The sequence below is a fragment of the Mya arenaria genome, chromosome 14, assembly GCF_026914265.1.
Source record: "Mya arenaria isolate MELC-2E11 chromosome 14, ASM2691426v1".
NCBI classification, from domain to species: Eukaryota; Metazoa; Mollusca; class Bivalvia; order Myida; family Myidae; genus Mya; species Mya arenaria.
Window position 1 is genome coordinate 42095787 of NC_069135.1, and position 13867 is coordinate 42109653.

Genomic DNA, 13867 nt, shown 5'->3' on the forward strand with positions numbered 1-13867 from the left:
AGGAACTTTATTGAATACAACCCCAGGGGACTTACTGAAGTATCATGGTAGAGGTTTTCATTCCTAGGAGAGATCTTCCAAAGTTGGAAACGTATCTTAGGTTCAAAAACCGCTCCTTGGTCTCTTCATAAATCAGCAACTATAAATTACTTCTACAATGTAACAGTTCAACATAATAGCACAAAAATAACTGACCATCAAAAGCATAATGCAAGAACCAAGTACATTGAGAAAAATGATCCGTGTCAACCATTATTTCTTTCTAGGTTGTTTCATTCCAAACTTTCCTTACCAAACAAAACTCATATTATCTCAGTGTTCAATTATCTAGCCATATCAAAAATATAACGAGAAATCAATTCATAAATGCAAAGTTTCTATAATTCTAACCCTATACATATTCACATGTATCAACCATCAAAAATACATTATGTCTTTAAGTAATGGTGTTATGGGTGTTTACACAATCATTCTATAAAATGCTTCCTCTCTGAAATAAATTTAAACATATCCTATAATAATGTAAATTATTGAAGAATTCATTTTTGTACCTTAAATGTTCATCACAATGTGATATAATGTACCATTAATATTCATCACACTCAACAAAATCTACATTTTATGTCCCTCACAACGTGATAAAAGGTACCTTTAATATTCACCAGAATAATCAACATTATCAATAATCTCAAGAGGACATAAATAACGCCTGCACTCGTGAAACAAGAGAATGTACTTATAGTACATGTATGTATTTTAATGATTTATGATTACTTTAAGTATTCTGTCTAAAACAAATACTGATTGTAATATCAAGTTTAAATACAAACTGGATTGAACAGTAGCACAGACTACCCATGTTATAAAATTTATCATCGGAATCAAATCGCTGTAGTATTTCAAATAAAACCTAAATATTATGCTTCATTTTTTTTTCAAAAAACAACAACAACAAAAAACATAAAAAACAATTACATTGAAACATATAGTTGTAGCATTTTTACAAGATTTTTGTCTTGGATTTCTGTTGCTCAACTCAGTTAGCAATAATGGAAATACAATTATGCCTATAATGATTGACACCAAAATAGAAATTCATGGAAATACAATTATGCCCGATCTATGTAAACTGACCAACACTTATGTAGAATTTCATGGAAACACAATAAAGCCCGATCTATGTAAACTTGCCAACACTTATGTAGAAATTCATGGAAACACAATAAAGCCCGATCTATGTAAATTGACCAACACCTCATTAGAAATTCATGGAAATACAATTATGCCTAAAAGGATTGGCACTTCAGTAAGAAACTCATGGAAAATATTATTATGTCTATGTAAACTGACCGACACTTTAGTTGGAAATTCATGAATATACAATCATGGCAAGTCTATGTTAACTGATCGACACTTTAGTTGGAAATTCATGGATATACAATAATGGAAAGTCTATGTTAACTGACTGATACTCAAGAAAATATAAAACTGAAAAACAAGCACCATTACAGAGTGAAGTTGAGACTTAGTAATATTTGAAACATAATTGGCATGATATTTATAAACGACATAATGAAAAAATATATCTGGAATGCTACTAACAAGGGCAGTAATTGTAATCCCATCAAAATATCAAATCATAATAATTGTTCATAACTATTCATCAAAGACATACAAGTTAGCAATTTATCACTTCAGAAAAAAGTGCAATGGAAAATTCCTTCATTTTTTTCTTATAACACATCAATACCCTGCAGACCCATTATATTTATATTGAAACATATTTGAAACTGAACATTTATATACCATCGAAATCATGAACAGAAAACTTTTGGATATTAGTTGCTGCAGTTAATATTTTTGGACAATCCATGCAGTCTGAAGTATGCAAATGATATTCACAAATAGTCATTTGAAAATATTTCATCATCATCTTATGCATGCTAATATTTGATTGATTGCTGAAGTACGTGATGACGATTATGGCTGGTCCGCAGAAGACGCTGAACGCTAACGGTCCCAAGAACACAGACCGAGAGATTGCACAAAATTGTTGACTGCTACCCCCATTCCGCTAGTACAGGCGATTCTCATATCTGCAAAAAATAAAGTTTCAATTTTATCACGAAAAGTTTTAGATTTCAACTTTCATTTCCTAAATATTTGTGCTGATCAGTAGTGGAAAGAGTATCAGTACAGTAAAAATAGTCAAACATATTTCTAAAATAGGTCAATAACTGAAGTTATCTTGTCAACAACCATACGTATTGCAATCAAAAGTGTTTTGTTCAATATAGTCAAGATAACACTCAATTATAGCTTGTGGTTTAAGTGAAAACCATACTAATTTATACAGGCGTTATTTATGGAACAGGAACTCCCATTGTATGTGTTACCATTCTGATATGGGGGTTAATGTGTGGACAACACTCTCAAACATAGTACTTTTTTAAACATTTTTATCACATCACAATGTAATTATCTTCAGAAGCTTTTACTCTTTTCTTTACAATTGCTGTCTAATAAGTTCATATTTTGCTATAATAAAAAGTATGCTCTTATTTAAATAAGAGCGTTCCAATAGTCAGGAAACACTATTAGAATTTGATACAAAAAAATCATGCAATGAACTGTAAATAACAGAAAATACTGAATAGAGGTGCTCAATTAAGGTGTTTGTCTTTGATGTTCTGATTAAACGTGTACATGTACAACGCCTTTAAAACAGTACATGCTTTACCAACTGAACCGTGACAAGCAGAAATAGATAATCTTATCAACGATTATAACGTATAGGTCATCTCATCAACGACTGTATCATACAGATCATCTCAGTAACGATTTCTTTATCATCGTATCAATAATTACACATGTAACTATAACATCACATCATTGAATTATCTTACATCGAGTTATCTATATTATGAACAAAATCAGCCCAGTTATCAGCATACTGTAAATATTATCTAACACAATTAATATCGTCATTCTATATGTGTGTCTCTATCACTGTCAATGGTTCAAGTTTTATGTTTTGCTTAAATATTTATCAAAGGCAAGCACCTTTTACATAGATCAATGTGAGCATTTTGCAAACAAATTCCAAAAAAAATTGATTCCCTAAATTCATGCAAAGAATTTTTCAAGTATGTGTCCTTTTCATTTTGTTTTTACACTGAGGCATCAAGGTTTCAACCGGGAAATGTAACATTATAACCAAATAGTTTAAGAGCATAAGGTGAGATATTTATTTTTGTATTTTGTTTACTTAGAATTTAATCATTTAAAATTTTCCTGCAGTAGAAGTACTTTTTCATACTTTTAAAAATTATAATATCCCGGAACAACCTATTTTCGACCACAACCTATTTTCGACCACCTCCTGAATATGGGTAGAACATTTCTATTTTGCGTCACTTCCGGTAAAAATAAGCTCCAATTGTTAACCATAACAGTAGAACTGTCAGAAAACTTCATTTGAAAAAGAATGGGAATGGAAGTGTTAAAAAAACTTAAGTTATACTTGAAACAACACCAATTTGTCATTTTTAATTAATGCCAAATTAGACACTTCGTTTAAAATGATTTCACATGTTAAATACTTCTTTAAAATCGTGTTGTTTTTGTCATTCGGAACTCCTCGGCCATTTTTTTCAAAAACAACCTCGGATGTATTTGGACGGTTTACATACTCAAAAAGAGGTACGTTTAAGTCCGCTGCAAGTAGATCGCGTAGTAATTTTATTTAGCAGTTAAACTTTATGTCTTAACTCTCGGGAATCTTATTTATGTTTGCAATAATACACTTCACTGGTAATCAATTTAAACTTAGATCAATAAATACAACTCTAAAACACTAAATTTAATTAACGATATAATTCAAACAATTACGAACTACTTCAACTGATGTACCGGCATATATCCGAGATTGTTTTTGAAAAAAATGGCCGAGGACTTCCGAATGTGTTTTTGTTTGCAAGATCTTACATATCTACCAAAGCCTAAAACCTATGCCCTATTGTTTTCTAAGTATAGTGCACAACATTAAAAGAGCATCAAAATATGGTATGTTCCTTATTCTAAAATTAATGAAATTTATCTACATGTAACAATATTGAATTGCATTTGGGCGCTCAGTTACCATAAAATTATACATATTGTAGCCAAGGCAGGTCATATAAGGCTCATTCAGAGTTGGACCAGTGATAACAAGGTTCATGATGGGTGAATTTATCATTTTGTACCCATGTGAAAGCCATTAGAAGGGATGATGCATTCCTTTGCCTCTCTTGTGGTGATACGTAACTAAAAAGTGACTGTATGGCAAATATGTAAATATTTAATTACTTTTTTAACAAGAGTGACACACACAAAATACGCCCATCAATAATTTCTTGGATTCTTTGAGCCCAAGAGACAATCAGTGTGTACTTGGCAAAGCATTTATACCGGCAAACATTCTTGGTAAAGATTTTATAGCTACAAACATTTTCAGCAAGTTTGGTGAAGGTCAGATGAGAATTGTTCAAGTTAGAGAGTAGACAAAGCTTAAATGGCAAGGGCAGTAATCCTGAAGTGCTTCGGGGCATTTGGCTGATTATCATACTTGACCGATTTATTTTACCAACAAATATTTTCAGCAAGTTTGGTGAAGATCAGATGATAACTGTTCAAATTAGACAGTGGACAAAGCAAAAATGGCAAATTTTGACCAATTCAAGGGCCATAATCCTGAAGAGCCTGGCTGGTTATAGAACTTTGCCAAGAATATATACCAACAAACATTTATAGTAGCAAGTTTGGTGAAATTCGGATAAAAACTGTTCAAGTTTGAGAGTAGACAAGCTAAAATGGCCAATTTTGATAAATTCAGGGGGCCATAACTCTGGAGTGCCTAAAGCGATTAGGCTGGTTATCGAACTTGACCCATATATTTCACCAACAAACACTTTCATGAAGTTTGGTGGAAATTGGATGAAAAATGTTCAAGTAAGAGAGCGGACAAAGCTAAAATGGACAATTTTGACAAATTCAGGGGGCCATAACTCTGGAGTGCCTAAAGCGATTTGGCTGGTTATTGAACTTGACCGAGATATTTCACCAACAAACACTTTCATGACGTTTGGTGGAAATTGGATGAGAAATGATCAAGTTAGAGAGCGGACAAAGCTAAAATGGCCAATTTTGACAAATTCAGGGGGTCATAACTCTGGAGTGCCTAAAGCGATTTGGCTGGTTATCGAACTTCACCTAGATATTTCACCAACAAACACTTTCATGAAGTTTGGTGGAAATTGGATGCGGACAACATTGTGGAGCCGCCCGCCCTAACGCCCGCCGCCCGCCGCCCGCCCGCCATGGGTGTTCCCATAATACGGCCATCGTAAGATGGGCGTATAAAAATGAAATACATTAAACAGTTTAAACAAGTTATAGAAATAAAAATAAAAAAATATTGTGCACAAACTTTTGTTGCGAAGTATAGTTAAAGGTCATGGTCGAAAGCATGTTGTATCTAGGTCAAATACAACATGTGACAGCCGCCATTTTGGATTCAATATGTAAACAACAGACGATTGAAACAGATTATATTTTTTTGTTTTTTGAAAGATGAATGATTGCTTTAAATGGTACACACAAACATTTATTTTTTATTATCACTTATTTATGATTAAAATGTAAATAATCCTTAGGCGGTCGAAAACCCGTTGTTCCGGGATATTAATTTGTGCCTGTTTACAATATGATTCGTTCAAGTTTAAAGTGGACATTTATTTTATATTGGTATCAATGGGATAATAATTATTATGATGTGGACTCATTTTGTCACATGAACATCCAGCCCCAGAAAAGTTAACAATTTACTGTAAATATACCAAAAAGCACTCGGCCGAAATGGACGATCAACCAAAAACGTTTGTTATCAGACAGATAACATGCAGTGTTATTGAACACAAAGGGATTGTTTCAAGTTGGATTTTTTCACCAAATAATCAATAAACACAAGCTCTAGCTCATTAAAATTGATAAAAACCTGTGTATTCAAAACAGGAAAATAAGGGAAAGTTTTTAAAAAAACATGAAAATTATTGTTTAATGTGCATTAGTAACTGTTAGTTTATAAAGAGTATACCAATTTGAAAGGCGAACATCATGAAATAATATAAATTATGATTAAAACACATTAGTTCTGAATGAAACTTGAAGTGATAAGAATTTGTCAACTAAAGTTTCTCCAAGAGGATTAGCCTTGTTGAGATACACTACCAACAACGCGGTTTTTTTAACCAGATTTTGCTAATCGCCGCAATTTTTACTTACTGGGGATGTTATCTTTTCAATCTTTTTTTCACCATACACCAAAATAAGCAATTCATATGCATAAGCGATTTTCCTTAGTGACGCCGCGTATAGAGTTGACTCAACGCGGTGGAATGCCGTGAAAAGTATAGAAATAAAAGCAGTGGGTGTTATGCCTATATCGCGGGGTATAGTGAAAATTAAAGTAAAAAGATCAAGTCCGCGTTAAGGAAAAATTGCGCCGTTGTGCGAAATCTGCAAATGAAACAAGTGGTAGGTAGTGTATTTACAATACTTGCATTCAATGCTACACTATTTTTCAATACTTGCATTAAATGGTACACTATTGTCAATACTTGTATATAACGATACACTATTTCTTATACTTCACTGAAATGTGAAAACTTTGCATGATAATGCAAATCTAACTTTTGATATAAATGCTTTAATCTATTTCATTTTTACATCATAATCCCCAAAAAATCATAAATGGTTGTAAAGTCTACTTGAACTTTTAAAAACTTGAATAGAGTCAATTATAGAGTGATTTCGCCATCCAAAAAGCCACACAAAACTAAGTTGTCCAAGAAATGCAATTCAGCAAATACTTTAGCCTAAGTGACGAAGCTAAAATGCTACAAATAATAGTATTTGCCTATTGACTCTGGCAACATGTGTACCAAGTTTGAAGGCCAACGTAAGAAGTTGAGCCCAACAGATCAGCGCGGATATCAATGCCATATAATCACTAGGCAGTTCCCCAACTTTACCATCAAACAAAAAAGGAGCCTATAAACGCTTTTTATACGCATAAGTGAGTTCAATGAACATGAAATTATGAAAATGACATAGGGAAGATCTTTCGAAGGTGTTTTGGACAACTGTTACAATGAATGACACGGCTGTGACTATTTCTGTGAAGCAATGATTTTTTTTAATTTGAATATGCACAAGACCGTCTGCTCAAAATTCACGAACCAGCAGGTGTGAGGCTGCTTGTAAAATATCATCTTGGCCAGACAAAATTCCAGTTGATGCATATTTTATTTTACACTTTGCACGAGTGCATAAATAAAGCTGTCAAGGGCATTCAGATTTTCCTCTCATCCAATAAATTGGACTAATTTATTGGCCAGAGTGGCCTCTGCCTCATTCAACATCTAGTGACGTCTGACGATGTCACAGTGTACATTATCTCCAAATTTCTGTAGTTTTACAGACAATTAGACACAGCCTTAAAATGACTTGAACTGAAGGCAGGTGCGCAGTCATGGCGGAAAATCCAAAGTACAATTCACACATATCTACTCACCCATCAAGATTACAGACGCAAAATACTACAGAGAAATATAAAACAACATTAAGTACCATCATATTTACATTAATTTTCGGCAACAAATATATAGTACGCAACCAATAAATAGTACGGACAAACAAGATAACAAGAATACGGATGTTCATCATGAATTTAAGCCCATGGTATTCAAAATTTTCTTTTCAAAGTTTTGCTAAATTGCATTAATGAAAAAGGCATTTATTCGAAACTTTCTGTTTGAGAATTAGGATAGATTGATAAAAAAATAAAAATAAATAGTTTTCATTCATGACCTTTCACTGAAATAAGATGTAAATATGAGGGCACTCGATAGAAATAACATAACAGTATACTATCAAAAGCAAAACAATATTAACTCTGTGTATAAATTAAAGCAGCCTTTTTGTCCTTTACCCAGTGTAAACAATAATAGATGAGAATGGATACATACGAATGAAGATTGTGAACTCCCCCTTCGATCTGCGCAGACGTAGTTCTCCGTTCAAACTTCAATTCCCCAGAGTACATCATTGATCTAGAAAGTAAGATTTAATGCCGATGATGATAAACACTTTTAAGAACAGATACAAAGAAATTGCATATTTTACATTTTTGAATCACACAGATATGGAACATAAACTCCTCCTTACTGTTAATACTTCATTTAAACTATCAAACAGTACCAGCTATATCGGCTTCAATATATAACAATCAAAGAATGTGTTGCAGAGAGAACGCCAATGCAAAGAGTGAAGTGTTTGTACGAGCATAAAAATAACTGATTATTAATCGATACTCTGTCGATTCTTAAACTCAGTTAATTGATAGTAAAAATTGGTTTGATTCCCAACACTTACCGAAGGTGTGAGAGGCTCTTTGAGCCAATATCCTGGCAGCCATGCTGTATGCCGGCAATCAGATATGGAACGAACTTGTGGATGGAACCTTTGTCTTGAATTGAACCGCTGACTCCTTGGGCTACCTTTAACTTATCACTCTCACTGGAATCAGAAAGGCAGTTTTTCATATTTCATACAGTACATTCACTGATGCATGTGAATTAAAGCACGTACAGGGAGAGAGAGAGTCCTAGTTCTATACTAGTTTATAAATTTAAGCTTGATTGTGAAGACAGCAAAAAAATGATATGAATCAGTCTCCATTTCCTTGGTTGGATCAGTACTGGTGTCCCTTTTAGAAGCCATGAGAGAGTAATCCTGGTGGGAATAAAACCCACCACAACCTCTTGGGTGAGTGGTGCAAACCTATACCATTAGACTCCTCTCAGAGATGGACGTGATAGATACATGTAGCAACATGTTTTTATTGCCAAAAAGTAACAAAACCCTAATACAATTATATTTTAGAGAATTTTTTTGAAGGTTTTCCAGTTTTCAAGTCGTAACTCTTTTTATGGAAAGAAAATGATCCATGAGTTTAAAACTGTCAAACATATGCCAGATATCAGTTTATATTGGTAAACTTCGAATGTAAATCTATTCATCAATAGTGGTTTATGACACAAGTTTATCAAAATGAAACATGTGTGTCAAGTCAATCTTGTTTGCTGAATTAAGTGTCAAGATTATAGAAGTGTTAACATCAGCTTTAGTCATAGTTTTTGCCAGCTCTAATCTTAAGAGTTTGTTTATAATATAGTTGTTGCTATCTTTGTATTATCAGCTTTTTGTGCCAATCAAATTATTAAATAAAATTCAGATTCACAATATGGAGAATTATGCATAAAATGAACTAGAATGCACAAATTATGACTTAAATTAGCCTCTGCACCTAAAATCAGATTTTAAACCTACAGTTTTCAGTTAGGGGAAGTGGGTGCACATCCAAAACCATGACCCTAAGCCCCTGTAACATCAAATCCTCAATGTGACCAAGATAGTCTTCAGAAAGATTGACAAAGTTTTTTTCCTTTGTAACCCCAATTGTGGAGGAGCTAGGGACACAAATATATTAAATATATGCATGCATTTATACACTTGATAAAGAAAACATTTTTACTTTGACTTTCCCACAACTATTTTTAACGCCCTTTTCACCTTGATTTAACAGTTAATAATGTTATGAGGTCAGACTGCCATTGGGACAAACTGACACAAAGTATGATATCATGTAAAGAAGTCATAATAGAATATATTTTAAACATGTATAATTAATGTAGTAATATGATACAAAGTAATAGCCTGTTTATGAAGATTTGTATTGACAGTCATGAATAGACCTTATCAGCTCTACTGACAACGTCAGCCATAGTGAATAAACTTGGGTTAAGAAATGATTTTTACTTCCTGATTACAAATATTTATACGAATGACTTTTAAAGTTTAAATCATTACTAGCAAACAAATGGACTTAATTATTGTAAAAAAATAACCATGCTTCAAACAAAAAGGCAAAAAGGAATACTTAACTAAAAGATATAGGACATTGAACAGTGTTATTTCAAAAGTTTGAATCATCTTTTCAACAAGTGTCTGACCTAATTCATGACTTTGTCTGCTGACTTGGTGTAAAGATGTTGGATTAAATCACCTTTACAAATCATTAAAAACACAGTTTTCTGGACTTTGGTTCCTGTAACTCATCAGGGCTAATTCTTATCCTGTTAGTATCAATGCAATTGTTCAATTAAAGTTGATTCTTTGGAGCTATCTGAGTGTATTTTATGAGTAATAATGGCTGCCAACTACAGTTCCTCTGTTTATCAAACTTCTGATTTGATTCATGACTTTGCCTGCTCTCCATGTAAAGATGATGGGTTAAATAATGAGGCACAGTTCTTTTGTGACGAGTGTAAGAAATATTACTGCAATAACTGTGTACTGCTCCACAACAAACTGTTCAGGACACATACAGTGCTTGGAAAACAAGATGTGAGCAAGTGGGTGGGGTATGCAAGACTTAACCCCATAGAGGCATGTGACAAACATGGCGACAAGAAGCTTGAACTGCTCTGTGAGGACCATGATGAGCTCTGTTGCCACATTTGTGTCTCTCTCACTCACAGGTATGTATAAATAGAACATCTTACTTCATAAATCTACTTTAGTACAACTTATAAACTGCACAATAACAAGTTATACCATCAAAATAAAACATATCAGTTGTAAATTTATTGTTTCAGAATGTGTCAGAGTATTAAGCATATTCCTGACCTTGTGGATGGACTGAAAAACCAAATAGACTTGATAAAACTGCCAGCAGACGTTCAAAAGATTAACCACAGGCTTCAAGAAATCACGGAGAAAATGACACACAACAAAGAGTCCCTCAAAGTCTCTGGGAAGAAATTGCTTGCAGAAATCAAGACAATAAGGAATCGAGTAAACGCAAAACTCGATGAATTGGAGAAAATGACAAATGCCATCTTACAACACCAGCTCCATGAGGCAGAATGTTTTTTACAGGACGACATTGACAAATGCACAAACCTCACATACAAACTAAAATCTTACCTAGAATCCATCCAATCCCAGCAAGATGACAACAACTCTTACATTGCGTACAAGAAATGCACGGACAAGATGAGAGAAGCAGAGAACCTGCTAAAGCAACTGTATGCCAAGCCTAACAAATCACTTGTATTTCATGAAGACCCCATGATTGAACAATTCCTTTCTGGATTGAACACACTAGAGACACTTGGGAAAATCTTTGATGAGAACTATGTGTATAAGGTGAAACACAGATCACAATACACAGCTAAAATCAAAAATGATAAAAAAGGGTGCCTAATATCCGGTATATGTGAGCTGCCTGGAGGAGAGATCCTCATCTCAGACTTTAACAACTATAAAGTAAAGCTTCTGGACTCCCAGTACCAGGTAATAGACACATATAACCTCCCTGATGCACCATTACATATCTGTCACATTGCAGGAAATGAAGCTGCTGTAACTCTAGGTGACAAAGGCGTGCACTTCATCACAGTGACAGGTAGAACACTGAGTGTAACAAGGAAGTTGACAATTCCACATTATTGTCATGGTATTTCTCACCACAATGGTAACCTCTATATGGGATCCTGGACAGCAATTTACCAGTACACAATGTCAGGGCAGCTAGTGAAAAAGATATATGAGGACAATAGTGCCTTTGTCACAGTGGGCAGATTCACAGTGAGGAGGGATGGCACCAACATTCCTGATCCATCTCACAACAAGCTGATCACCATTGACACAAGTGGGAACATTCTATCAACTCTTCAGGATCTAGACTTTGACTGGCCTATTTCAGTGTGTGTGAGTGATAGAGGACATGTGTTTGTCTGCTCTCATAGATCCCACACAGTGACACTGGTGGACAAGGAAGGTAAACACAAAATTACCACATTGGTCACAATGGCGGATGGACTATGTTCTCCTCTAGCAATATGGTTTTCAAAACAATCATGCAAACTGATTGTTGGAAGAGAAGGAGATGAAATTTCTGTTTTAGAGTTGGAGTGAAATGAGAGTTACGATGGTAATACGGGATAATATCAGCTGTATTTACTGCACATAGCGCATAACTATGGGAAAAGTAGGATGAATTTAAAACACACAAAATTTTCAAATTCCATAAAGTGTATAATAATAAAGAGCACTATCAGCGGACTTCAATGCTCATTTGTTTCCAGCTGACGTGTTTCATGTGACAATATATTTTACCCATAGCTTAGAGATTTGCTAGCCTACATATGTATGAACTTTCATAGTGAAAAATTCCAGAATCAACTGGTTTAAACCTTGAATTTGCTAAGGCCAGCTACATGTGTGTCAGATTGCTGACTTCGAATGACTGCATCATACCCTTTAAAAGTTGGCACTTTTGCTTGGACTTGATTCATTCGTTTGCAGGTGATGACTTTATTAGACCATGAGAACTTTATCACTTTATATGTTAGTTTTACTTCATTATTCATTTTTTTCACGTTGATGCTGGCTCTGATGAGGCTTATAGTTCTTATTCTGTAGTTATTGTAAAATTGTTGGGACATGTTAGAGGTTACGACCATAGTAGCTATATATGAGCGACTGTATGTGACTTTATATGTAAGTGACCGTATGTGACTTTATAAGAAATTGACTGTGACTGCATATGTAAGCGACAGTATATGATGATTAAATGAAGTAATTTTATGTGACATTATATTAAAGTGACTGTTTGTGATTTTATATGTAAGTGACTGTGTGTTACTTTATATTGAAGTGACAGTATGTGATTTTATGTCGAAGTGCCTGTGTGTTACTTTATATCCAAGTGACTGTATGTGTTATTATATGTAAATGGCTGTGTGTGACTTTATATTTAAGTGACTGTATGTGACATTATCTCCCAGTGACTGTATGTGACATTATGTCTAAGAGACTGAATGTGACTTTATATCTAAGTGACCTGTATGTGATATGTCTAAGTAACTGGTTGTGACTTTAAATCTAAGTGACTGTATGTGACTTTATATGTAAGTGACTATATGTGACTTTATATGTAAGTGACTGTATGTGACTCAATATGTAAGTGACTGTATGTGACTTTATATGTAAGTGACTGTATGTGACTTTATATATAAGTGACTGTATGTGACTTTATATGTAATTGACTACATGTGACTTAATATGTAAGTGACTGTATGTGACTTTATATGCAATCGACTGTATGTGACTTAATATGTAAGTGACTGTATGTCACTTTATATGTAATTGACTGTATGTGACTTTATATGTAATTGACTGTATGTGACTTAATATGTAAGTGACTGTATGTGACTTTATATGTAATTGACTGCATGTGACTTTATATCTAAGTTACTGTAATACAGTGTATATGCCATCATATGTAAGTGACTGTACGTGACTTTATATCTGAGTGACTGTATGTGCCATCATATATAAGTGACTGGTTGTGACTTTATATCTAAGTGACTGTATGTGACTTTATATATAAGGGATTGTATGTGACTTTATACCTAAGTGACTGTATGTGCCATCATATGTAAGTGACTGTATGTGACTTTATATATAAGTGACTGTATGTGACTTTATATGTAGGTGACTGTATGTGACATTATATATAAGGGATTGTATGTGACTTTATATCTAAGTGACTGCATGTGACTTAATATATAAGTGACTGTATGTGACTTTATATCTAAGTGAATGTATGTGACTTTATATATAAGGGATTGTATGTGACTTTATATATAAGTGAATGTACATAATAATCTGTAAATTTGACATTTGGAAGCGTCTTCAA

General features: G+C 33.8%; 2 protein-coding genes across 4 annotated transcripts in view; one reads left to right on the plus strand and one right to left on the minus strand.

The window, feature by feature from the left end:
• The window catches only part of LOC128218523 (inosine-5'-monophosphate dehydrogenase 1-like), a 75407-nt gene that overhangs the window by 18824 nt on the left and 42716 nt on the right, over positions 1 to 13867 (minus strand). Inside the window, exons 12-14 of one of the 3 annotated variants that reach the window (XM_052926206.1) lie at positions 8473 to 8616; positions 8067 to 8150; positions 1904 to 2096 (exon numbers count right to left, since the gene is read on the minus strand). In XM_052926206.1, the coding sequence (XP_052782166.1) occupies positions 2075 to 2096; positions 8067 to 8150; positions 8473 to 8616 (250 nt within the window). In that variant the 3' untranslated portion in view covers positions 1904 to 2074. Of the gene's footprint in view, positions 1 to 1903; positions 2097 to 7612; positions 7638 to 8066; positions 8151 to 8472; positions 8617 to 13867 lie in introns of those variants that run through there. The other 2 variants (XM_052926209.1, XM_052926204.1) reach the window with 2 other exon arrangements.
• On the plus strand, positions 9977 to 13503 carry LOC128218522 (uncharacterized). The gene is made up of 2 exons (XM_052926202.1): positions 9977 to 10640; positions 10758 to 13503. The coding sequence occupies exons 1-2, from the start codon at positions 10309 to 10311 to the stop codon at positions 12079 to 12081; spliced, it is 1656 nt and encodes a 551-aa protein (XP_052782162.1). The 5' UTR covers positions 9977 to 10308; the 3' UTR covers positions 12082 to 13503.